The sequence below is a fragment of the Pinus tabuliformis genome, chromosome 7 (genome assembly GCF_031772625.1).
Source record: "Pinus tabuliformis cultivar Carrire ecotype Pingquan chromosome 7, CPIR1, whole genome shotgun sequence".
In the NCBI taxonomy this organism is placed as follows: Eukaryota; Viridiplantae; Streptophyta; class Pinopsida; order Pinales; family Pinaceae; genus Pinus; species Pinus tabuliformis.
Window position 1 is genome coordinate 792,873,803 of NC_142293.1, and position 26,516 is coordinate 792,900,318.

The 26,516-nt window shown below is 36.7% G+C and overlaps 1 protein-coding gene across 4 annotated transcripts in view; it reads left to right on the forward strand.

Annotated features, from left to right (window-relative positions):
* Positions 1 to 26,516, forward strand: part of MAD1 (mitotic checkpoint family protein) — a 285,271-nt gene that overhangs the window by 107,718 nt on the left and 151,037 nt on the right. For all 4 annotated transcript variants that reach the window (XR_016266807.1, XM_089458864.1, XM_089458865.1 and 1 more), the window contains exon 6: positions 18,467 to 18,589. Coding sequence is in view for 3 of the 4 variants with exons in the window: in XM_089458864.1 (XP_089314990.1) it covers positions 18,467 to 18,589 (123 nt within the window). In the remaining variant the exon portion in view is untranslated. The remainder of the gene's footprint in view (positions 1 to 18,466; positions 18,590 to 26,516) is intronic.

The window sequence follows — 26,516 nt, forward strand, 5'->3', positions numbered from 1 at the left end:
CCTCCAGGCACAAACTGCCTCCTCAAGCTTGCTCCAAAAATCAGCTCCTCAATGCTGCTCCAAATGGCTGCCCAAGAAGCTCCTCACTCCAGCTACAATGCTCCTCCAAGACTCCTCATTGCTGCTCCAAAACAAGCTCAAGAACTGCTCACTAACTCTCAAAGAAGACTCTCACTCAAATGCATAAGACTGCTGTGAGTGAAATGAGAGCATTTGGCTGTCTTAAATAGAGTTTGGGAGGGGGAAATGGACCCCAAAAGCATTTAACAAATTACAATAACCATTTAGAATCCACAAACCCTAACTAACTTTACCAAAGATCAGCAAAAAATTGATTTTTTTTTAAAAAAAAACGCTGCCCAGCCGTCCTTTCCATGACTCGGCCGAGTAAATACGGACCCCCGGGTTGACCGAGTCAGCTATGACTCCATCAGCTATGACTCGGTCAGCCGAGCCGGGTCATGGGCCGGGTCACTTAAATGGGCAATGAAACGGTTAGAAACGGCCGTTTCCGTTTCGGTTCGGCCGTTTCGTAAAACACTGGTGTGAGCACAGGTATCTTGTTCACCTGCTAGGGTTTGAGGGCTGCTAGGGTTTCTGAAATAATGGCAGGTATCTCCATTATTTCCTGAGATCTAGCAGCATTCTCTCTCTCTTTGCTGATGGTTGCTTGAGATGTGCAGGAAAACCTTTCTGAAGGAAATTGTGGGCGTTTGGGGAAGTTCTAGGCTGAACCAGCCGACTCCCACTGGCTTTTCTGTGCAGAGCCCAGCTGATTGTTCCCTGGGTTAATCATTCAAAGTTTCTTTTCTGTTTTACATTGAGAGAATTTTTTTTCTGTTCACAGTGAAGTTCAAGATTACATGATATTCTAAATATTTCTGTTATCATTTGCTGAATCAGGCTGTCAAGGGGCCATATCTGTAATTTTTTTTTGTTAGACCTAGGGTTTTGATTTAGTTTACTGCATCTTTTTGTAATTTTAGGTTTTACTTTAAAATTTTGTATATCTGTCGGGTTTTGTTTTCTTCTTGCAGGTTACAGACTTGAGACAAAATCTGGAGTTTTCTCGGTCCTTTGGGTGCTGCGTTGATTTATTGACTATTTGTTTGGCTGGCCGTGGAAGCATTAAGGCCCAGAAATCACGTATTGAAGGGAACATATTTCGATTCAAGGGTTCTGCTGTTCTGTTACCCACGTAAAAAAAAACGTCAGGCTGCCTGCAAAATCTGCAAATGCTCAGAATCGACCCGCATGCACTTCGATTTGAATAGCAACGGTGGCCTCAAAACCTATCCACGCATTTTATTGATCACCGCTGGAGAAACGTGAATGCAAAGGCGTTTTTTTTTGCTGCTATCTGGTGTTAGAAACCCCCTTCAATTCCTTCAGATCACCAAAATACTCTGCAGCGGCAGCGATAATCTGCGGTTTGAAGGTTAAAGGCATTCAGCGCATTGATAAATCTGGCGAATTCTTTGTTCCCATATCACCATTCATAAATCAATCTGAGCGTGATTTTCTGGGCGGACTAACCGGTCTTCAATCCCATTTATCGACGGTTCGTTTTCAAAATCGTGCCCAAATCTCCAGTTTCGGTGGCCAGACCCGGTGATCGTCCAGCGAAATCCCATTTCACGCCATTTCATTCACGCATAGTATCAGAGCCGCAGACTATTGCTCAGCGTAAAAAGACTCGGACGATTGCTCTGCGTTTTCCCTTTAAATACCTCCTTCTGGTGCCGGAAACCACGAATTTGCAGACTTGGGTATCGAAAATCGTAAGAAGATATCAGTGTTTTCTCGAGGGTAAGAACTTCTTCTCTGCGGTAGCTCGGTTGCAGTCTTCCTCATGATCCGCGGCGTATGGTAAGGGCTCATCAGGTATCATAATGTGTTTTCGATTTGAAACCCGCAGTTCGTTTTAGGTTAGTGTAGATTGTGAATAGATTTTAAATTTGTTTAGAAAGTCACGTATTTGTTAAGATTTTGATTTCATAGATTTATAAAAATGAAAAAATCATAAAAATGTTTTTGTATTTTAGTTTTGTTTAGTTATTTTATTTTATGTGATTAGTTTTTAATGTTTTAGATATTAGTTAGATGTTAGCGTTAGTTTTATGCATTTATGTTTTAAATTTTGTTATAAAAAAAAAAAATATAAAAAAAAAAAAATGTTTTTTTTGTTAGATTTTTTTAATTTTAATTTATTTTTTTTTGTTTAGTTTAGTTTTAAAATTAAATTAGTTTTAAAATTTTAAATTTTTTTAGATTTATTTTTAATTTCCATAACATTGAAAAAAAAAAATAAAAAAAAAAAAGATTTAAAATAAAAAATTTTTTAAAAAGAAAAAATAAAAATTTTGTGGGAAATTATTTTTGCCAGATTTCAGTTGCTTTCACGTTATATATTTATTGCTGAGATCTAAAGTTTTCAAGCCGAGATGCGAAATATGATATCTGGTTAATAATTTACAATTCTCGTGGTGGTTTTAAGCATTTATCTTTTCGAAGTTTTCAATTGCTGGATATCATTTTGGTCATGTGATTTAGCTGATGATAGATGGTTGCTGTTCATGGTCCATGTTTCTATATCATTTAAAAAGTAATCATTTAAACATTAACTCCACAAGGCACTGGTCTATTAAATCTCTAAATCCATCTAGTGCTTATCATATCGTGTATCGTGTCTCCCACCCAACTGTTTGGCAGTTGGTCTTCACTATCTCGCAGGGTCTACCCCCCTTAGCCGCGGGAGACAGGCTTAAACGGAGGGATCGGGGATCAGAGTGACAGCCCCCGGTCCGAGCGTTGTCGTGCCAATCTGCGCGACAACACTGTCAATTCCTTCAACTTGGTAAGGACTGAGGTGGTTGCAAGAAGGCTAGAGAGAGGAGGCAAAGGCCTCATTAATTATACCTACCTAGGACTTCAATACAACTTGCATGCCTTCATTTCTACAAGGGACTTGGCTATAAAAGAACTACGAGGTCACACATTAACCTTTGCTCCAAACTCAAATTTAGGGAGATTGAATGATAGTTGAGGAAGGTTGTCCTAAATATATATCAACCAAGTTTATGCTTAGAGGTAAATTTTAGAGAGATCTAAAATGCAAATTAGATACAAAGTTAATAAAATGCTTCAAATGTGAAATGACTTATGAATTTCAATTAGCAAAATTCCATTTCACTTTAAATGATCAAATTAATTGATTGATAAAGTGTGCTTAGAGTGTTACATGACCAAGAAAGCAAATACAATTTACTCATTGAAGCAACTGACAATTAAATCAAGAAGTATATCAAGAAGCTAAACTACTTCAATGTAAGTGAAAATTAGTCAAGTGAAAAGTGAAAACTACTCAATGAACACAAAAGCAAGTTAGATCAAGTAGATGACAAGTGATTGAAACTATTTGCAAAATGAGAGTTAGAGACTAGATCTAGAAATCAGAGGATGCAGTAAGCAAGAAAATGAACTAATCGAACCAATGCAAGATGAACAAGTTAGTCACCACCATCCAAGGAATTCTCCTACCAAATGAGGAGATGGGATACCAAGGGGAGAAAACCCCAAGCTCCCTCAAAGAAAATTCTCTTTTATTATTATTACAATTGAAACCCTCTTAGAGAGAAGTGAGGGTTTAGATCTAGAGGAGGGTTTACAAAATAAAACTTCAATGAGCCAATACCCCTCCTCAAAGAACCAAGAAAAATAGAAAAATTATTTACAATGCCCTCGCAAAATTTTTAACAATGAGGAGTTTCCAAAATGAAATTCGCTCTCCTTTCAAGTGAATTTCACTCAAAAAAAATCTGACATCCAAGCTTCAAGATGAGAACATGCACATAAGAGAGGGAGAGATTCTCTTTTTGCTTGCTTCCAAGGGAAAAAAGGGATAAATCTCTTCAAATCAGCTTAAAAACCCTAGCCGTATAGCCTCCTTTGAAGATTTGATCCTTCAAGCCTTGTTTTGATCCTTTGAAAACATCCTTCCAAAACCCTTTCTCAAGCCCTCACAAGAAGATCTACGCAAACCCAAAGAGAGACACTTAGATTTGAAACAAAAGAAATTAGATCACAAGTATATACAGTTAATAATACAAGTTGCAAGCCTCAAGAGTGTAAGGACACCTCCACTCTTGGGCAAGCAATAAATAAGCTCTAAAATAGCTAGATTATTCAGTAAAGCACATCAATAGAGAAACAGATCTTTGAATTAATGATTTTCTCAAGCTATGGCAAGGAAAATCCCTTTAAAAAAATCGTTTGATAATCCTTTGAGAGAAATCAATGTGGGTTCTTCCACTTCTATCCCTTGAGAGTTGGTTCGTTCAACCGAAAACTTACCCAATGCTCAAGATCTGATTCAGAAAATAGATCTCTACACACTTCCAAAAATATTGTTAGATCCACAAGGGATTAGATAACACAATGAAAAAGAAGACTAGGGGTTCAACCGAAAACCCACTAGTGCTTCTAGATCTAGAGTGTTTCTCTAATCCAGAAAATTACACAAGGTAACTTGCATAAATTAATCCAAGAAATGGCATATGAATACTAACAAATTATATATCCAATCGTGTTAGAGCATTAAGAGCAAATAAATCAGAAGTTTTTTACCATAGACGTAGAAGAATAACACCACAAAGCATGTGCCCCCAAAATCTTTCTTTTATTAGCTCAAAAAAATTCCAGTACAAAATTCCAACAGAGCTTTACTTAGTCAAGAGCTCGATCTTACAACTTTTTGCCTACAATGAGGAGCTTAGAGCTCAATTTATAGAAAAAATGGGAGATCCCCCCCAAGTGATAAATGTCTTGGTCCAAAGTGAAAACAACTAGATCCATGACCACAAAATTGTAACCCTTGATGAGCCTGCATAAATATTGAGGAGAAGAAGTTGTTTGCACTGGAGGAGTGGCTATGTTGAGTAAAAATTTGATCCTGGAGTGGTTTGGACCCCTTAAAAATATTCTTCTCCTTTTTCCTCGAAAAATTCTGATTCAAATTAACAAACTGGGACCATCTCTCCAACAAAATTGATTTGCTCGGACATAACTTCTTCCTTGGACCATCAAATTTTTTATGGAGCTTAATTTGTTGACCAATGGAGATTCCATCACTTTTTGACTTGACTCTCTTCTTGGGAAAGTCCACTTCATTTTTTAATCATTTTCCACTTGGTGAGAATTTTTATTTTTCTCTCAATTTATTTTTTGGCTAATTATTTGCCAATTTTTGCCAAAAATTGAGAAAAAAAGGGATTTGAAGGGTAAATACACTTTTTTCGACCCTCATGTCGGAAAATCAGGAGACTTGTGGATTATAGATGCTTTTACTTAACTTGATAATTACTTGTGATGTTAGTTGGCCTTTTATTACTTTTTTAGTTCTTGTTCATCAAGCAATTACCAAAACAGTGAAGATCACAAAGAGACAAAGTACACAAGATATATGCTCCAAGCCAGGGAAAAACCCCTCCAAGGGGAAAACCGAGAAAGAAAACTTTTCTTTTTATAGAATCTTCTTATAATGAGAATTCCAAGACCAAAAGACCAAAGCCCAAAATCCTCCCAAGCACCAAGTCAGCCCAACAACAAGATCTCTTTCCAACAAACTAGTTCTTCCAAGATTTGCGAATGTCACCTGAATTGCAATACAGAATTTCGGCCTTGCAACTTAGTATTGCAACTTCACATTGCAATTTCGGCCCTTGCAACTCGCACAAAAACCTTAGGAGACCTCACACGTGTGGACAAAAAATATAGTTTCCCAAGAGACCTTGCTTCTTTGACTTCTTCTTTCTTCTTTGCTATTGTAGATCGAACTTGGTTGAGAGTGTGTTCCAAATGAGTCGAAGTCCCTCTTATTTATAACCTTCTCGAGGGGTCGAATAACCCTCCTTTAGGCTGACCTTTCCTTGACTGGGCTTGTTAGAAAATGTAACTAGTTTCAGTCTTCATAATGGTCATTTGACTCATGTCATGATGTAATTCTCATGCATTTATCAAAAGAAGAAAGAAAGTGATGTAAAGAACAAAAGAAAATAATTTTTGTAAAGCATGGGTTAGCTTAAGTTATTTGTCGCTAGGTCAAGCATTCATTTAAAGCTTCTAGGGTTTACATGAGTCAAAGAGTCATTGTAACTTTGTAATAGATCCCTTCGGGCACTTGTCTCAAGTAAAGAAGAATTATTTTGAATTTAGAAGTGTCTAGAAGGCTCCCGAGACCAAGTCGGCTAGCCAAGGGGAAGTCAACCTAGAGAGGGTTAATGGAGCCTCTTGGAAGGCTATAAAAGGGAGGAACTTCGACCTATTTGAGAGACACATCAAGCATACATCTTTGGGATTTGATTTGCAGCTAGAAGAAGGAATGCGAAGGCCTCAAAAGGTTAGAAGAGCCTAGTGAAGAGGGAGAAATATCTTTAAATAATTCAGAGGTATGAAATTTTGCTTGGATAACTCACTCGTGCGAATGGCCTAGGGTTTCTAGGCATGCAATAGGTCTGAAATTGTAGAAAGGTGTTGCAGACTTGGTGTGTAAGATCTAAATGCTAGGAGAGCCTTGTCATGAAGAAATTTTGCCTCGCTGCCCTTGGAGACTTTGTCTTGCATTGAAGAAGAAAGATTGGCTGGTTGACTTGGTTCTTGGTGGTAGGCCTGGTCTAGGTTTTGGTCTTGGAAGTCTACTTTGAATTGATTCTATAAGAAGAGAAGTTTTTTCCGGGTTTTCCCCTTGGAGGGGTTTTACCCTAGCTTGGAGCCTACATCTTGTGTTCATCTTTGTATGGCTGTGATCTTCATTGTTTTTGGCATTTAGTTGATGATAAGAACATAAGTATAATCAAGAAAAATAACATAATATTGCAAGTAACTGTCATGTAAGGAAAAGTCAAATTAAAATGCTGCCCTAATTGATTTTCCAATAGGGCTAGCTTGGTCTTGGAGGAATAAATGGCTCTTCTTGACATAAAATAAATATTTTTCTTTGTTACAATGAGTCCAAATGAGACTATAATACATGACATAAATTCTTCTTTGTCCTAGGAAAACCTAGAAAGACCTAGAAATACGAAGAACATGCTTTTGACCTAGGCTTGAGCATGAAACCCATGCTTTGAATAAAATAAAATTCTTTTTCTTTCTTTTCCTTTCTTTATACGAAATATACAATGTAATGTTTACAAAAGGTCATTATGAAGACCGAACCTAGTTACAATCTCCAACACCTCAAGGTGTGTCCAAATAGAAAGTTGAGTTGTAGAGGTATAATTTTGATTACTCATACCCCCTACAACTTTTATGGACAACACTTATTACATCATATATCAAATTTACATAGAAAATTCCCGTCCAATGAGAAATTTTGACAATTGAAAATTTGTACTTAGACTCAACCAAATTCCATGAAGCTTTAGAGATGATCTAGTATGGTAATATACATTAACTCTAGACGCTAGGACTTACCTAAGACTCTACCTTCAAGCTACACTCTAGCTTTGGGGTATATCTAGGAGAAAAACTCAACTAATTATAAGTGTTGAAAAATACAAATAATGGGCTAAGGAAAAAAAATTCCATAGAATGAACTTACTTGTGGGTATAGTCCTAAGCTACATAGGCCTTTTACATGACTCTTTTTTCATCATACTAGAATCATTTTTACAATATCCCCCTAGGGCCGCGGAATATGTACAACAGACTGTAGAGATGAAATAGATGGATTTATGGAATTCTAGAAATTTGACTTGATATGATGATCTTGGAATGCTTTGATGTGTGCTTTGATCATGGAACCTTTGACAAATCTTCAAATGCAATTTGAGTGGTTAACAATATGTATTCGGATTTTCGGAAACAAGTCTAAAGCGATTAAAAAATGATGGCCCGAAACGTTGCTGAACTGAGATACGTCGTTTCCAAAAAAGCGAAATGCCCTTGAAACATATCTTTGGCGTTTAAATGCCGAATCGTACAAGTTTCCTTTTTTGAAACGCTAAAGGATGTTTCTTGGGGTTGGGAGGGATGTTTTCTAGTATCCTAGTAAATATTTTCTCCACAATGATCCCATATGTGGATTAAGGCGGAAACATGTAGCACAATTGGTTGGTGTATTGTTGCTCCCCCACGAGGTTGTGGGTTCGAGGCTGGCGGAGGGTGAATTATTTTTATTATTTTTATTTTTCTAACGAAGAGCCATTTTGTATAATGTTTAAGCCAACCAGAGGTAACCATTTTATAGAACAACTTCTAGACCTTGTGCATTTTGTAGAATGTGCGCTAGAAAGAACCATGTAGAACAATTAATTTTTCTAATGTTTTGAGGGTCAAATTAAGTGCTAATTGATTTTTGAAAAAGGATTATTGGTTGGATTCCTTTGTAATTTGATAGAGAGAAGCTAGAAACAATTGATGAGATCAAGGAGGTCATGATTATTGGTAATATAAGTATATGAACAAGTTTTTGACTTGAAAACAAAAACGCAAGTTGATTTTGGATATGATTTGAGCTTGTGGATCCAGTCTGAAATATTGTGAAAAATTGTCTACTCTAGGTTGAAGAAGGATGTGGGTGTCTCAATCATGTTGAATGTTACCACAAGTTGAAGATTGCACATTTTTCGAGGTTGGTGCCTCAATTAGGTTGTAGCCTATTGCATGTGGGTGCTTGCACATTTTGGGGGTTGGTGCTTGCAAATTTGCTTTTGATGGTTGGTGCCTCTAGTAGGTTGGTGTCTGCAAATCTATGTAATCAAAGTGAAGAAGACAAAAATAATTTGTGGTTTTCTACCACAAGGGTTTCTGCTTAAAAGCTGGTGTTCTTATTTGTTGTGATGGTGGTTTCTTGATGCACAATTAGTTTTATTTTTATGATGCTCATTATTTTCAGATGCACTGCTAAATGTCCAATTAGTGATGAAATGATGATTTTTCCATTACACTAATTCACCCCCGCAACCTTTCTCAATGTGATGTTTGGTCTAACACAAAATAGGTATGCTAATCATATGTATGACAACCTTTGCATAAGAGCATTCACCTTTACATAACATATAAAATATGTGAATGACTAGGGGCTTTCGTAGATCATGCATCCTAGTAGATCCACCTCACGAGGCTCGAATACCTGCTTAGGAATTTAATGCCTAACTTGATGGGATAGTTGATTGTAGCAATAAAACCAAGCTCCTTGAGATGGGGACTAAAAGGATCTGCCATGACAACCACCAAAAGGGTCTGAGCTACCAACTAGAGACACTTTTACATCAGTCATCCCGACATGGCCCAAGTACAATACATAGATGCAAACATCATCACACTTTTGGCTCATCATGATGGTCATATTTGGCGAAACAATGTAGTGTACAATGCATAGACTTTGAGGTGTAACAATAAGGTTGGACAAGGTACAAAAATTAGATATTAGATATAATAAAAAATGTTTTTAAATTATGATCCCAATTCTATATCAAATTGCATGGAGAAGTAGAGTAAGTTGTTGAAATTGCCCTACATAACTTGTCAAAATGGATTTTCTCTTCATGTAGTTTTATGTTGTTTTGCATATTATTACTTGTGAGGTTGTAGAATGATTGCCAAAACAATGTTCATGTGGATAGACAATAGTACTTGGCTAATCGCTTATTAGTGCCACATCAAATGTTTTATGGGAAATAGGAACTAAAATAACTTGATAGATTTCTTCAACATGAGTCTATTAAGAGGCGTATATGCAATGGATAACAAATCTTCCTCAAAGTAGGTCTAGGTGATGGGTGGTTGTATGGCATATGTCAAATACAGTGACATGAATTTAGTTGTTGAAATTTATTGAATGTAGATTAATTTAATGTTTGTGTTATTTTTATCTCTTTATTTGTTTATCCTAGGTAGATAAGGGATGGAGATTCACCCCACATGTATTTGAGTTGGATCTTGTACAGAGTCATATTTGTCACTTTCAAACACTGATCCATGTAGGATCAAAGATGTATATCTGATATTTGTCACTTTCAAATACTAATCGATCTAATATCTTTCTAGGCCTATCTAAGGGAGGAGGGGGTGGAGGATCTGTTGCACACATTTTGTCAAAGTTCCAAGGAAGCAGTGGTACCATATTTTTCTTCAAAGATCAAGATCATCAACCATCAACTATTTTGTTATTGTAAATCCATTTTGCAAATTTATAATGTAAATAATGCTAGTAAGACCATGTATGTATGTAACAACTTAGGTAAACCTAATATTTTGGCGACGAATTTCATCCTAGGAAGTTTTTCATCTCACTGATTTATTTGTGTTTCTAAACATAGATGCTCGACAAAGTTTTTTCCTCCAACCTCACCCCAAAGCTAGGTTGGAATTTATCGTTAAAGTCTTAGGTCAGTCCTAGTGTTTTAGTCGAGTTTTTTATAAAAGTGATTTGGGAATAATCTAAGCTAATTGGCTAAATTATTTTATTACAGATCACTTGGTCTACTAGATCATATTGTGTCGCAGAATTGGGTATGTAATTTGAGAGTCTAAGCCGAACGGTTATTCCCCCTTTGAGGGTTGAATTGTAAAATAATCTTATGTAAAAAATATTTTAGTGCATGGTCCCTCATACTTAGATACTATGACTAAAATATTAGAGGGTGAAAAAAATTATTAATCCCCTCAAGTGTCAATTAATTAAATTTTCTAGCAAAATTAAATTAAAATCCTAAGCTAGAAATTTAATTAATTAGAGTCAAAATTAAAAATCTAGAGAAATTAAATTCTTCAAGTGGAAAAATTTGTGGGTATCAAAATAATTAATTTTTGGAGGTCCCCCAGCAAAGGAATATTGGAAATTTCAAGGAAAGTTGGACCCTTGGACCTTGGTGGTTAAGTCAAAAGCCATTTTTTGAGGAAATTAATTCAAAATAATTATTTTTGAGCTAAGAAAAGGAATTTAATGAGAAATTCGAAAATTCGTCAAAACAAATATTTTCAACGGCTAAGATTAAAAGATCATCAAGGATTTATCAATGACCAAGGTTGTTTTGATGAGGATCAAGCCAACTCGTCGTTATTTTTCCAATTGGAGGATTTATCTATAAATTAGAGAGTCATTTGTGTCAAAAGCCATCTGATGTTTGGTTAAAAATTTCTACAGAAGAATTGATGTAACACTACAATCCCGCTGGGAACGTTTATTTGAATCATAATAAAGACTTTGGGGTGCAGTTCATGGTGTTCAATGTTCATTGATTTGTGGTATGTGTTGGGTACGGACTTTCCTATATTGTGCTTATTAATTTTAAAATTTGTTTTTCATTAGATGGGGATAGAACCATTCTATTGATAGATTCAAAGTTTATCTTAGATGATTTGATTCGCCATATGTCTAACAAATTTTCTTGAGAAAAATATATAGTGTTTGCAGGTTCCCCAGTCCTTGGTCCCCAAGTTCACAAACTATGGGCATGAACTGACCTTGTTTGGACTTTGGATATTTATGTGGTTGATTTAACTTTGCTAAGGCTATAGTGTGCATTAATTTTCCAAAGTATTATTAGCCATTTATCAAAGAAAATTCCAAAAAATTTATTTCTCAAAATTTATTTTAAAACCCTTGTATATTTGTAAATTTTGTAAATAATTTGTAAATTAATTTTGCTAATTTGGGTTTTGAGGTTTTGAGATTTTGTATATATTTGGGGTTTTGGGTATTTGTAAATCTATTTGTGCAAGTGAGATCAAGTGGAGAAAGTTGGAATAGAGCTAGATCTAGGCCCTTGAGGGTAAGATCTAGCCTCTACAATTTTTTGCAGGGCCAACCATTGAAGAATTTGCAGAAAAGTTCAAAACTGAATTGATAAATTTTTCTGAAGCTGGTGTTTTGAGTTTCAGCGTTCCCGAGCCTAGATCCAGCCCCTCCAAGGCCAACGTCCTCCTCTCTAGCCTGTAACGACCACTATTCGTATACGTAATGGAAATATTAAAATACTTCGTAGACAAATACATCCATTGTAGGAAAGTAAGAGTAAATTGTATATTATATAAAGAATTGATGTAGGATGATACAAATGAGAATGATGGTTCTGTATATATAGCCAGGTAAGTACCCTTTCACGAATAGTTACGTCCTTAGGGTCATACCTTTTCATTAATTGCTTAACTAATTAATCATTAATCTTATTTGTTATTTTTTACATTATTTATGTTTATTTTTTATATAAATTTAGTTTGTTACATTTTCTTCCCCTTCAAAAATCTTTGTCTTCAAAGCTTACTGATGAAGGATTGAATCTCTTCTGTCGTGCAGAATATCTTCTTGTTTCTGAGCTTTCATCTTTGTTGATACAAGAAGATACGATGTTCTAAGCGATAGGCAAAATTGACGTACTGAAAATGGATCGGACCATACTAGATTAATCTCCTGGGGAATCTTTTGATCCTTGGAGATGCGTGGTGAATAGTTATTGTATGACCAAATTGAGCTCACTTGAATATTTTTTGGAACATAAGTTTGTTTATGTTCTGCGTGATATAGATTTGTAGATTGATTAAGGTGTCTACTCTTGTGATTCGGATGTAGATAAGGAATTTTTCTTGTTTCAACTTCCTTAAACGTTTTTATGACAAGTTCATGATTTCCCTCGGGCATTGTTGTTGTTGACTTCTACTGAATCCTAATTTGGGGTGTCTGTCGTTTGAACGAAAACCTTTGAGTACATTTTTGTTTCAGTAGGATTTGGATTTGCCTGAACTGTGAGATTAGTGGAATCGATGTTTGTTTCTTCAGCTTGGGCTGCTACATTTGGAGCTTTTGATGCTTCTTTTGCGATAAGTTCTTCGTATCTATTCTTCAATGATTTCTTATCAATCTTAAGTTTTTTAATCTAGTTAAGCAGATTTTGGTTATGTTTTTTTAGACGTAAAAGTTCTTCTTTTTCTGAATTGTTGATCTTGTCGCTATTATCCTTCTCTTGATCTTTTAATTTTTTAATTTGTTCTAATAATTTTTTGTTAAGGTCTTTTAAACATAAATTTTCCTCTTCTTTATTTGATAGACTTTCATTGAATTTTTTGTCAAAACTTTCTTTTTCTTTTTCTAACTTATGCTTCTTAGTTTTACATTTTTTGACTTGTGCAAGAAGTTTCTCATTGTGGTTCTTTACATGCAAAATTTCTTCGTTGCATTCTGTTGATTTTGCATGAAACCGCTCTGCAAGATCTTTATATTTCTTCTCTGAGGCTTGGTTTTTTTGTTGAAGTTTTGCAATTTCTTCTTTTATTTCTTTAATTTGCGTCTGGGTGCTATATTGATATTCTTCTAGAGTAAACAATCTTCAACATTTGGGACATGGTATTGTGCGATTTTTATAAATCGATAAATGCCGATCTTCTGCTCCACAAAATGGACATCTGATCCAAAATGTAGAGTTATGTATGGATTCCATAATTTCTTTGTGCATCTTCAAATTAGTCTTCTTTCTTCAGTGATGAACTTTCTTTTGTGCTTGTTGATAAGCTTAGGCTTTAAAGGTAACCCCTTCCTAATTTCTTATAAATTCTTCAACCCTATTTTGTTGAATAATTTCTTTTGTCTTCTCAGTATATATATGTTTGTTACCCCCAGTTTTTTTTCATTCAAATAATTTTAATTAATTAATATATATATATATATATATTTTAAATATATAATAATTAAATTATATATATATATATATATAATATAATATAATTAATTTTTTTTTTTTAATAACCTTTAATGTTTTGTGGATCACAGATTGAGTGAAATGAAACCAAAAAAAACATGACTAAAAAATTATCGGTCACGTCGTTTGACTTGGAAAAAAACATTTTGGCAGAGCAGAGCTGTGTCGACTTATCGGGTTAGAGGTTAGAAGGACATACTCGAATTGTGGACAGGTTGTGGGATGTCAAACTGTCGGAATAGAAAGATAGGTATGCAGTTTGTGAAGGGACCAGAAAGACAGGTATGCAGTCGAGTCGACAGTTCGTGGGGGTGGCTCGATAGCTGCATGAAGGCAGAAATTGGTGCGACGTTTCAGTGACTGTTGGTTGGATGACAGAGTTGCGGGTGGTCTTGCGGTTTGTGTGCTGCGACTGCGTGAGGGAAGCAAAGTAAAAATGAATCCTATCGGAAGATGACTACGATGACGGAACGAATAATTCAAAGGAAACAAAGTTATGGTCGTTGCGCCAGTCGATGGGTGGCTCGAGCGGATGACCTGTCGGCGGATGGTTGATACAACGGACGAGAGGTCGAGCGATGACCTGCAAACGATTGTCCACGACTTGTGCAGTTGGTTCAAAGCCTGTGCTACGGGCTGCACTGTGCGAGTAGTGACAGTGGGTATTTTTTTTGTTTTATAATTTTTATTTCTAAATGTATTTATTCTTTCCTTTTCATATATATTCTATATATATAATTTTTTTTGTTTTTGTTTTGTTTTTTTTCTTCTTTCTTCCTTTTTTTTCCCTTTTTTTAAAATTGTTTTTGATTTTTTTTAATATATATATATATATATATATATATTGTTTTTTTCTTTAGTTATATCACTTTATATATATTAATTTTTAATTTTATTTTTTTATATGGTCAAAGGCCTAGTAGTTACTAGTGACTGGGAGAATGGAGAAGCTCCTTCTTCGTAGCGAAACGCTTGAGCTTTGACAGTAACAATGTTGACAGAGGTTGGTGGCCAAAAGTCGGAATCAGACGTGGCTTTTGTACCAATGTAACGACCTCTAGTCATATATGCAACATACATATTAAAATACTTCATAGACAAATACATCCATTGTAGGACAGTAAGTGTAAATTGTGTATTATATAAAGAATTGATGTAGGATGATACAAATGAGAATGAGGGTCCTGTATATATAGCCAAGTAAGTACCCTTTCATGAATAGTTAAGTCCTTAGGGACATACCTTTTCATTAATTGCTTAACTAATTAACCATTAATCTTATTTGTTATCTTTTACATTATTTATGTTTATTTTTTATATAAATTTAGTTCGTTACATAACCTCTCCATCAACCCTAGAGCCCCCTACGTCATCTTTTTTAGCCCTTTTCAAGGCTGCCTGTAAGCCCTAGGGGCCTTAGCCTCCCATTTTACCCTTTGCGTCAAAGTTTTAGGGCCTTTCTAGGCCCAACTGTGAGGTCTCAGCCTCTCTTTGCGACCCTCTTTCCCTAGGCCGTCACCCTTGTGGGGCCCGCGACAGCCCTTTAGGGCTTGCCATAGGCTTTCTTAGGCGTTTCCCTTGAGACACTAGGCCTCTAAGGCCTTTTCCTCTCCTCTTTGGCCTCTTTTCCCTTGCCCTTGGCTCCCTTCTAGCCTTAGTTTGACCTATGAAATTTTTGGGATTGATTCCTTGGTGGTTTTACAGAGAAAATTGGTTCAAAGTTTGTGTTTTCATGTTGCAAGAGCATTGGAAATTTTTTGGCAAAGTTGGGAAGTTGATTTACAACCTTGGGCCTAGGGTTTGCTTTGTAAACCCTCATTTTATCTCTGTTTTATTACAACTGTAATAACATCTTCATAACAGTGATACAAGTGCCCTAAAAACACATCTAATTGGTGAAAATGCTCTAAAATTGCAAAATAATTTTTTCTTAAAATTTTGGCCACTTGGGCATTAAAGATCTAGCTTAAATCTAGTAATTTGCTTGCGGGAAATTCTTTGCATAATCACTGAATCAAATCTGAATGTTTTCTGAATAACACACTTAAAGGACTTAAAAATCAAATTTTTCAGTTTGGCAAGCTTACTCAAATTTTAGGCATATTTTGGCACTTGGTAGCACTAATATCTCACTGTTTACATATTTTCTAACTGCTGTAACAAGTTATCTCAGATCTGATATAATTCTGAGTATTGCATCTTAAGAGGACCAAAAATCATAGTTTTACTTTGCCAAGTTGTTGGCATTTCAGTGATCATATCTAGTTACTACATGTTGCTTGTCTCTTGAATCGAAAGTGATTTTTTTACTGCTGTCATTAGACTAATAAGCGCTGAAAATTCTGAAGTATTATTGCTGATTTTGGTTATTGGAAATCTAACATTCGCTTGTCTTGTCTTAAGTTGTAAGAATTTCCAAATTTTGCACTTATATCACTCACATACAAGCTCTAATCTTCCAATCTCATTGATATTGAACATTTGAAATCTAATTGGCATTGTGATATTAACATACGATCATAATTGGAGCATCTTGAGAAATTGTGATTGGCATTTTGTGTTGATAAATCATTGGTTAATTAATAAGTGGATAAGTGCTTCAAGTTCCTTAATTATTGTCATTGTCTAAGAGCATCATCATTGGCATCTATCTTATCTCAAGTAATGGTTATTGGCATCTCATTGGCTAATTATTGAATAGAGGATCTTGTCTATTATTGGCACTTGTATCATTGAGCACTTGGTCTTGTTTAAGATTGTTTTCCAATAAATTGTTAAAGTACTCTCGTTATAAGATAATCAACTTCAAGTACTTGAATCACATAAACAAATCTTAAATTAAGACTCACTCATAATCTTGCATTTCATCCTAAGTGTAGTTGCATTAATAACTTACCTCCAAGCATAAGCTTGGTTGATAGACTCTTAGGACAACCCTTTCTTATTTAGCTTGAGGAATTCAACCCTTCTTAGTGGTCAACACACTGTCCTTGCAGTTGTCAGAGCTACAGTCTCTATAGCGTCGGAGGCATTGGGTGGTTGGAACACAGGGGGAGGTATCATTAATCAAGCCTTTGCTTGCTTCCCATTGGCTTCCATCCTACAACCTACTTTGAAAACTGTTATCAAAACAATCAAGGGAAAGGTTCCATTTAAACTAGGCATATAATCTCAAATTAACCAAGATCCTTGCATGACACGTAGATCTTAGGAGTTGCATCTCATATAGGTTAGTCAATCATATAAACAACAATTTTCCATCTGGTTACTTGGTCATAATTTATAATAAGCAAAAACTTTTGACTCCATAAGGCACTGGTCTCAATTCTAAATCTAATAAAATCCTTAATCCTGCTAAATTTTCACCAAGTAGTTAGGCCACTCAACTGTATCTCCCGGGCAAGTCGGTTCCGAACTTGCTTGCCATTATCTCATTTCCATAGGGACTACCCCCCATAGCTTGCTGGTTGGAGATAGCTAGAACGGAGTGGGCGGGGATCAGAGTTACAACCCCCATCCTGAGTCATGGTCGCACTGTGCTTTTACAATCTAAGCGATAACATGATCAATTCCTCTAGATGCAAAATATATCTCCTAATTAACAATATTGTATTAAGATGCTCCTATGGGAACATTTTGTGCTAGTTTTAACAATGCTAAGACGTTAGTGGTTGTATAAGAATTTCAGATCTTTAGATCTAAAGGAAAAATCAAATACTATCACGTGTTATGAAATCTTAAATTGCAAATTTCTTAGTTTTGACAATGACAATGTAATGTTGAAGCCTGAAGGGCATTCATCTACCTTATTGGCAAACTCAATGTTGCTGTTCATTGTAAGAGATACTGCAGATAATATGAGAGGCTCACATGGCTACGTGGCTAGCTTCACTGCGCTGATGAGACATTATAGTGTATTGATTCATTCACATCTTTTGTTGTCACTTCTATTTACCTTTTTGTCAAATCCTAGAAAAATTTGGATGCAATACCTATCTAGGCATATCTAGGGGAGGAGGGGGTAAGGATCTGTTCCTCTAGATGCAAAATCTATTTCCTAATTATCCATACTGTATTGAGATTCTCCTATAGGAAATTTTTATGTAAGTTTTAAGGATGCTAAAACATTAGTAGTTGTAGAAGAAATTCATATTTTTATATCCGATGGAAAAATCAACTACTATCACATGTAATGAAAGCTTCTTATTTTTGGTAATAACATTTTAATGTTGGAGGCCATTCATATATCTTAATGGCAAATTCACTGTTGCTATTCTTTGTAAGAGATGCTGCAAAGAACTATGAAAGGTTTGCATGCTTTGACATAGTTATGTTGCTAGCTTCAGTGTGCGGATGAGAGCTTGTAGGATATTGATTCATTCACATCTTGTTGTCAACTCTATTTACCTTATGATAGTACATAAGAATTGGTTTCTGTGAATGGTGGATGTGAATTTTGAAACTTAGATGCCAATGATAAATTTGAGCATTTTCACTCTGAAAGATGGCTCGAGTGCTCTACATTAGCCTTTATGATGTCTTTTTAACGTGGATTTCAATGTGGGATGTTGGCTTGGTAATCTTTATCTATTTGGTGTACGTATCTATGGATAAGTATTTTCCTTTACTCTCATGGGGATCCACAATCTAATTTTGTTCTGTAAAAGGGTCTGGGTCACTTATAATCATTTGGAAGAATTGTTTTTACTGTGTGATAATGCAACATATTTTTTATTTTAAATCTCTTTCTTCTACTTTCAATTATGCAGAGCTTAATTCAGAAAAGAGAATTGGAGCAGAAAGCGTCCAATGCCAGTGCAGAAGCTCAAAGTTCAAGTGATCATGAAAGCAAAACAGTGATGAAGCATTTGCAAGAAGAACTCAGGCACTATGTAAGTTTTGAAAACATCTTTATCCAATGCTGATTAACTTAACATATTGTTAGGTTCAAGTAATGCATATGAGCTACTCAAAATGCTTTTCTCACTATATAAGAATTTTCCAAAACTATATTTTCTAGACCAGTGTTGCTTGTCATGTCACATCATGTGAAAACATTGCTGTTTTTGTGGGATGTTACATCACAAGTGTATGCCATAATCTTTTGATGCATTTTGACTTTTTAAAGTATCATCTATTCTTGTTATAATTTATAGGAGCCATTTGTTTACTGTATTATATGTCCAAAAACTGTTCTATTGTAATTTTTCTTTTTACGCAAGTAGAAAGCTAAGGCCAACAAGATGGTTACTACTCTTGCATGAAGGTCACTTAGGCAACATTTTGTACCTGCTGTTTTTAGCTCTCTTGTCTTGCTTCCTTTTTTTGGTTGGGAACTAAGAGTCACGCCAAAGCGTGCCCTCTCCCCTATGTCGATGCTCTTGCCACTATGGGAAGTGCTCCCCGAAGTGCAATTCCAACTCAAACCCTGATGCACTCTTGACTGAAGCCTTCCTTGCATCAGTGAAACACTTGTGGAAGTCGATTTCTTGGGTTTTTTGGCCTTTATTGCCTTTGGGGTCCATGGGAAGGCCCCAGTAGTCCCCACAACTCATGGATGGGTTTTATGGATGGATAAAGACCATATTTCACTCCATTTGTTATCATTCTATCACTCATTTCAGTCATCTTTGCTAGGGTTTTGGGTGGGCTTCTTGTTGAAAGTTGTAACTAGTTTTGGTCTTCATAATTGTGTTTGGACCATGACTTGATGTAATTATTATTGTACATGTCAAGAGAAAGAAAAAGAAAATATAGCTTTTTTTAAAAGAAAATTATTTATTTGTAAATGGGTTTCTTGCCCATGGTTATTTTGTACTAGGTCAAGCACCCATTGTGTGCTCTAGGTGTATGTCTTGAGTCAACAATCGAAGCCATGATGTAAATACCCCTTATTTATCAAGGAATATAAAAATATGTTATTTTGTTTGGAGTCTTCCAAAGACCAGGTCGGCCAGCCCTATGTGTTCGCCTAGAAGAGACCCTTGCCACCCTTGAAGAGCCTATATAAAGGAGGAATTCAACCTTCATTAGAAACACAATTTTTTAACAACTTTCAGTGATATACTCTGCGGCCAGAAGGAAGTGCGAAGGTCCTTGGGAAAGGATGGAAGACAACATTAAATGGAGTATCTTTCATCTGATGTTCATTTCTCTCATGGATACAATTTTTCTGTGGAAAACTAGGAGTACCAAAGAACCAAATTTTGCAGAAGCAGTGGAAGCTTATGAAGCAAATCTTTGTGGGTGGCTGACTTGGTTTTTGGTGAGTTGGTCTTATGTCTTAGATCTTCTTGTTTGGCATATGTCTTGATGATGATCTGAATACAATAGTAATGATAATGAACTAATGTAATCGCAAGCATTTGTCAAAATTAAAAGAGAAATACAATTATAAAACCCTAGGTTTTCTACCCTAGATTTCTCAACATGGTATCAAAACTTGGTTTACTTGAATAAGGGCAGGAAGAAGGTCACAAAGGGCCCCTAAACAAGCAAAAGAAAATCATTCATCTAGGAACGAGCTCCTATAAGAAGTTTGCAATTTTGAGCATAATTACAAGCCCTAGTTGTAGTGGATAGGCCACAAGCATATACAGGAAGAGCGAGGGTATTTAAAGGACATACAAGCCATGTTCAAGGAAATCGAAGGGCTAACATAATAATCCACTCAAGGCTGAGCATCTTGACAAAGAAATCGTAGTTCTGGGCATTGTTATAAGGCCTGAAAACACCTTTGAAGAAGACCGAATTCTCTGATCCATCTCAGAGATACGAAACCTCAGAAGTATGTATATTTATGGGTGACAAGATCTCGTTTTATATGAACTATAAGAGTCGTTGATATCCGACAAAGACTGAGGTGATTGGAAGACTTATAGTTTAGCTACAACCTCTCTGAAAGGAGGAGCCGAGATTCTGGATATGAATGTATTTTGGAAGGCTTGATTTGAAGTCTTGATCACTTGGAGGAGCCGAAAAGTTCTGAGCACAAAAACATTGATTGGAGGGCTTAGAACATAACCACAGTCACATTGGAAGAGGGTTGAACTTGAGACCCTTACTTCAGACTTGTGCACGTAAGAGACCTAGTCCGAACTATTTGAAGAGGCATTAGGTCTAACAAGCTTCAGTCATATTGTTTGAAGAATAAATTTGCAATCCTATACCTGTACTATTCAATAACATGAAGGTCGAGATACATGAAGTAAATGTTGAAATGTTCGGTCTTCATAATGACATATGTAATCATGATTTTATGTAATGAGAAAAATAAATTTATTATTATTGTTCTTGAGGCATGGGTTTCATGCTCAAGGAAAATTATTTTGTAGGTCAAGCTCCCATTGAGAGTTTCTAGGGCTTATGAGTCATTGTCATGTATGAAAGACCCATTGGGGGCATGTTACATATTGTAAAGAAATTTATTTGAGTCAATGTAGAGTCAAAAGACCCTCCAAGACCTTGTCCAAGTGCTACTAGCAAGTCGGCCTTCAAAAGAAGCAATCAACCTACACAAAGATGACATGTCGGCCTAGGATGATGACAAATCGTTCTAATAGCATGGGAGAGGAGCCTATATATAGAGGACTCTGCCTCACTCAAGAGATGATCCATCAAGCATCCTTGTCGAGGAAAAAGAAGTGTGAAAAGGAAGAAAAGAAGCCTCTCGAGCAGTGAAGAGAACAAGGAGAAAAGTGAAGTTTTTGGTGACAGATTCTAGGCCATTCCTCTCACACGTGTGATTGCAGCTAGGGTTTCTGCAGTAGGGTTTTGCAGACCCTAAAGAAGCCGAGATAAAATCTAAAGAAATAGTATTATTTCTAGCCGAAGTTGCAAGAATAAGTGTCCAAGTATAGCGAAGAAGAAAAACCTCTCAAATCTGTCCCATCATCTCACACGTGTAAAATCTTTGTAGTTACAAGTAGGTCGAAAATTGCTGCCTTGTAATAAGAGGCCGAAATTGATGAGAAGCCGAAAACAGTGAAGTAGCAATCAGTTTGACCAACATTGACTTGGGAGGAAGAAGAGCTGTTCAAGCAAGTATTGTGACTTGGTCTTGGAGAGGTTCTTTGTCAAGGGTCTACGTCTTAGAATTCGTCAATTGAAGATTCTATAAGAAGAAGAATTCTTGTGGGTTTTCATCTCAAGATTGGAGAGGTTTTGGTCCTGGCTGATTGCCTATATCTTGTGTCCTTTGTCTTATTGTTCTTTATGGTTTGGTAGCTATTTGATGAAAAAGAACAATAATAAGAAACTCATGAAAGAAGAAGCTAAGTAAAGTAAAAAGTCTTCACAAGTAGTTATCATTAAAAGAGAAATCACTTACACTTGCTGCCCTTAGGTTTCTCAACATGGTATTAGAGTTAAGGTGACAAGTCAAGGAAGGGACATGTTGGAATTTCTAAGTCTAACCGTTAGAAATTCTTCCTGTACTATCTGGTTTACTTCACGTACTTGTTTAATTCCTTAACAAGTTATTTACCATGTAAATACTGAAAATAAACACAAGTACAATATCAACATCTACAGATCATCAATTGAAAGAAAACAAGCACACAAGTGACACCGTTATTTTTGGACCAATGTCCCCGAAAAAACCCAATGCGGAAAATTGGTGCAACTATTCAGAGGGTTATATTATTACATAGTTTATCTGAGTACAACTAGGTGCCTAAATTGGCTCACCTGACAGAGAAAAATACATGGAAGCAATACCTCTATATCCAGAAACAGGTATTCAGAAAACCTGTCCCACAAAACCCTCTCCGGCACAACTGAAGCTCAACACTATCCCTTCTAGCCTCTGCGTCAGCTTCCTGCTGACCTGCGTAAGCCCCAGGACCCTCTGCGTCAACCTTATGAGGCACTGCGCAACCTTTGGGAGCGTCTGCGTCACTCCCTTTGCCTTCTGCGTGGATGACGCAGTCTCTCTGGGCTTTGCGCTACCTTTGCTGGGCTCTACGTAGCTTGGACTGATTGTTGCTCTCGCTCTCTCCGCTTCTGTGCTGGTCTCCCAGTACTGTCCCTGCCTCTCTGCCTCGTACTCACTGCCCCTCGCTGCTGATCACTGATTCAACTTTGCTTAGCAACCCCGCTCTAGCAAAATAAATCACTGATCACTCTAGTGTGTTCTCCAACTAACCCTCAAGCCTCCTCTTATACTTTTCTCGTTGGTCCATCAACGACCAAGATTAAATCTCTAATCAACGACTAAGATTAGATTTGGCTTGATCCATGACTTTTGGAACCTTCTAACCCAATTTTATATTAATTCCTATTAATATTTTATTTTTCCTAAGTTTAGACTTAGGAACTCCATTAAAAATATTAATTATTTTAATATCTCTCAAACCAGTTGGAATCTGCCCAAACCATTTCTGGGTCTTGGAGATCTGATGTGCTTTAGCCTTTCCACCAATTTTCATGGCTATAGCACATCCGATGCTACCCCAAATCAACAGGAAACTCTAAGAAATGACACTCAAAGTTTGAAAGCAATAGAAGACCATTAAGGATTACATCATCATCTTGAACGAAGTCACTAAGGAAACCTCAAAAGACCCTACCCCTGCTCAGATAAAAGAGATCTGCAAATCGAAGCATCTTGAAGTTTACTCGTCCAAGAGAAGCAAGAAGAAAATCATTGTCATCATCATCAAGGTTTCAAGGATTGATTAAGTTCTAGATTCTCAAGCTATGACCTCAAAATAATGAAGAAATTACAGTGAACTATATCTCTGTCCTAAGAATCTTTCTCAAGTTATTCAAGGAACCAATCTCTCTTCAAGGATAAGCAAAGTTTTGGGCTACAGTATTAACTCTTCATAAAGAGAGTAGACTGTGAAAATTTCGATGCTCAAAATCCTATTGCGGCAACTGATAATATTTCTCCTACTTGTTAATTTACATGAACAAGTTATTTGCAGTTTTCTATGTCAAACATTGAAATACATACACTGCAGTGTACAACATTTAAATCTATAAGCGGAAACAAGAAATTGAACAGGAAATAGATACAACACAATGACACCGTTATTTTTGGACAAAAGTCCCCGGAAAAACCCAATGCGGGAAAATCGGTGCAACAGTTTTGGGGGTTTTATTATTGAGCAGTAATTATTTCTGAATACAAACTCTGGATGCCTTACTGGCTATCCAGTACGGAGAATATCACTCGGCAGAAGAAATTAGTGAGATTACCTCACTCTACATTGCAAGTCCCGGCTGATCTGACAGCTGAACCAACGAGTGCTCGACTACCTCTGCGCTACCCCTACGCAGTTACTACGTGGACTTGCGTCACCTTTGAGGCACTTTCACCTTTCTGCTGGATCGATTTGCTCTGAGGAGCTTCGAATTCAACCCTCCCAGCTCAGAACATCAAACCCCCAACAAAATCTCAGACTTTTGCTTGGAAGGCACTACGCTACTCTGCATGAGCCCTTCCTGGCTTTGTGTCACCCTCATTGGGCACTGCGTTGCCTCCTCTGCGTCTTTCTCTGCCTCTCTGCTGCGTATTCTTGGCTCAGGAGAAGATTCTCCAACCAAAACTATCTCTGCCCCTCTCTGCATGATCACCATGAAATCACTGCGCTGCTCTAGCTTCAACAATTCTTTCTGACTGATCAACTCTCAGTGTGTTCTCCAAGTGCCCATCAATCCTTCTCTTATAATCCTCTCGTTGATCAATCAATGGCCCAAATTAGATTCTAATCAATGGCTATGATCATATTGACTTGATCTCTGCCTTCTTCTAGAAGTTACACCCATAGTTTAGATTAATACCCATTAATTATTTTAATTTCCTAAGTTTAGACTTAGGGTCCCATTAAAAATAATTAATTATTTTAACAAAACTGTCTTAGGGTGGAATTTTCCAAAACGATTTCTGGGTAGTGGAGAATGCAACTGTCTAAGCCTCTGTGCAAAATTTGAGACTTAGAGCACATCCGATACTATCAGAAATCAACATAGACCTCCGAACTATATGCATAAAGGGATAATTTTGAAGAACACTATATCACTGTCTGAAGAAGCCGAAGGCATAGCTTAAATATTCAAAAGCAATCCGAGTCCTTTGGCAAAAAAAACAAATCTCTGGGCATTGAAGAAAAGCGCTGCTTATATCTCCTCAAGAAGCCGCAACCATAGAACCATTTTTTTGGGCACCATCGAACTCCTTAAGAAGATCATTAAAAGCCATATTCCTGTCACTAATTGCTTGGAGAAATAAATCTTTGTGGCACTAAAAATGTTATTACCTAAAAAATGATCACCTAGCCATTTCTAACTAGGTGGATCGAAATACACCATGTAGGATTAATTTTACCCTAGTAAAATCACTTTCACCATAAGTAATAATTTAGTAAACCATTTTATTAAATTATTTCTGTTTAAAATTAAAAAAACCCCATGAGAATAATTGAATAAATTATCCTTTATTTAATTTTCTCTAGGAATAATTATTAAATCATTATTTGATAATTATTCCTTGTCACATTTGACTGAATCACCTTGGAATAATTAAATAATTAATTTTATTTTTGGAATAATTGTTAAACCATTATTTAATAATTATTTCAAATTCACACTTTTTGTCATGACCCTTCCCAAATAAAATTGTAACAGGTTTTGGTCTCTCCACAATTTTGCATAAATTTTGATGAGTAAAAGAACCCAAGCATTTTTGACTTAGGAACTTAGGAGAAGGGAAGGTTGAATTAGATTGCTAGTGGAAGGTGGGGGCCACCCATGTGGGAAAATGCACTTGGGCACTTGGGCAATTCAAATTGCCTTGGAGGGGAATCGAATGGCTTGGAGAGGGGCCCACATGAGGAAAGGAAGGCCCACAAAGATATAAGGAAGAAGAGCTTCCCAATCGAGGTATTCATTTTGCACATCGAATTTACTTGTGTTGTTTGCGCTGTTTAGCCGAGTTACTTGGCTGTTTAACATCGAGTTTGTCAGGTGCGAGACTCAACCTTTCTTTCGTGGGACTTCGAGTGCCACCCTAGGAAGGCATTTCACATTACCTTGAGGAGAACTGGAGGAGATTTTTGGCCATACCACTTAGCCTTCGAACTAGTAGAGCGTATTCTTGGAACACACAGAGGGGATTGGGAGTTCATCCGGGCAGCACTTGTCGGGGAAGTTTGGAGAGTGGGAGTACAACAGAGGAGCAATCTTTGGGAGGAGTTTTGGAGCAGGAGGTTGCTGCATTTGGGCAGCTCAACTTACAGCTTTTGTGGACTGTGCAGAGGGCCATTTTGCGGCTCACGTGGGAGCTGGTGGAGAGAGCTACGGAGCTGGGATCAGTTGAGAGAAGGGAGGAAAGCCATAGGGGATAGAATCTTAGTGTTTGGAGCAGATTTGGAGGGCTTTCCCAGCCAATTCCAGACAGTCCGAGATTGCCAATGTGAGGAGGAGGACGTGGTCCTTGGAGGTCGATTTTTAGGGGTCTGAACTAGGCCAAACCCTTCTTGGGTTTTGGTGGGTTTTTGTTGAAGAGCCATGAGCTGAAGTTACAAAATTTTCTGAGCATAGGAAGCAGGGTTTCTAGCACATCCTTTCCAGCAGGTAGCATAGTTTTTGGGTAGCGTAGATCACCTCTGGAGCAACAATTGGGCAGCTCTAGGATCATCATTTGCTCACCTGGGTTTTGTCACGCTTGTCCTTGGAGACAAGCCCAGGTGCACCATTCCATCACTGTTGTATTTGCCCCAAAAAGATTTAATAAAATGGCTCAGATGTTCTCTATTTCCAGTGCTTTCATGGGTGTTTATTGATTGTATCTCATTTCTGGATGTTGGTTTGTCT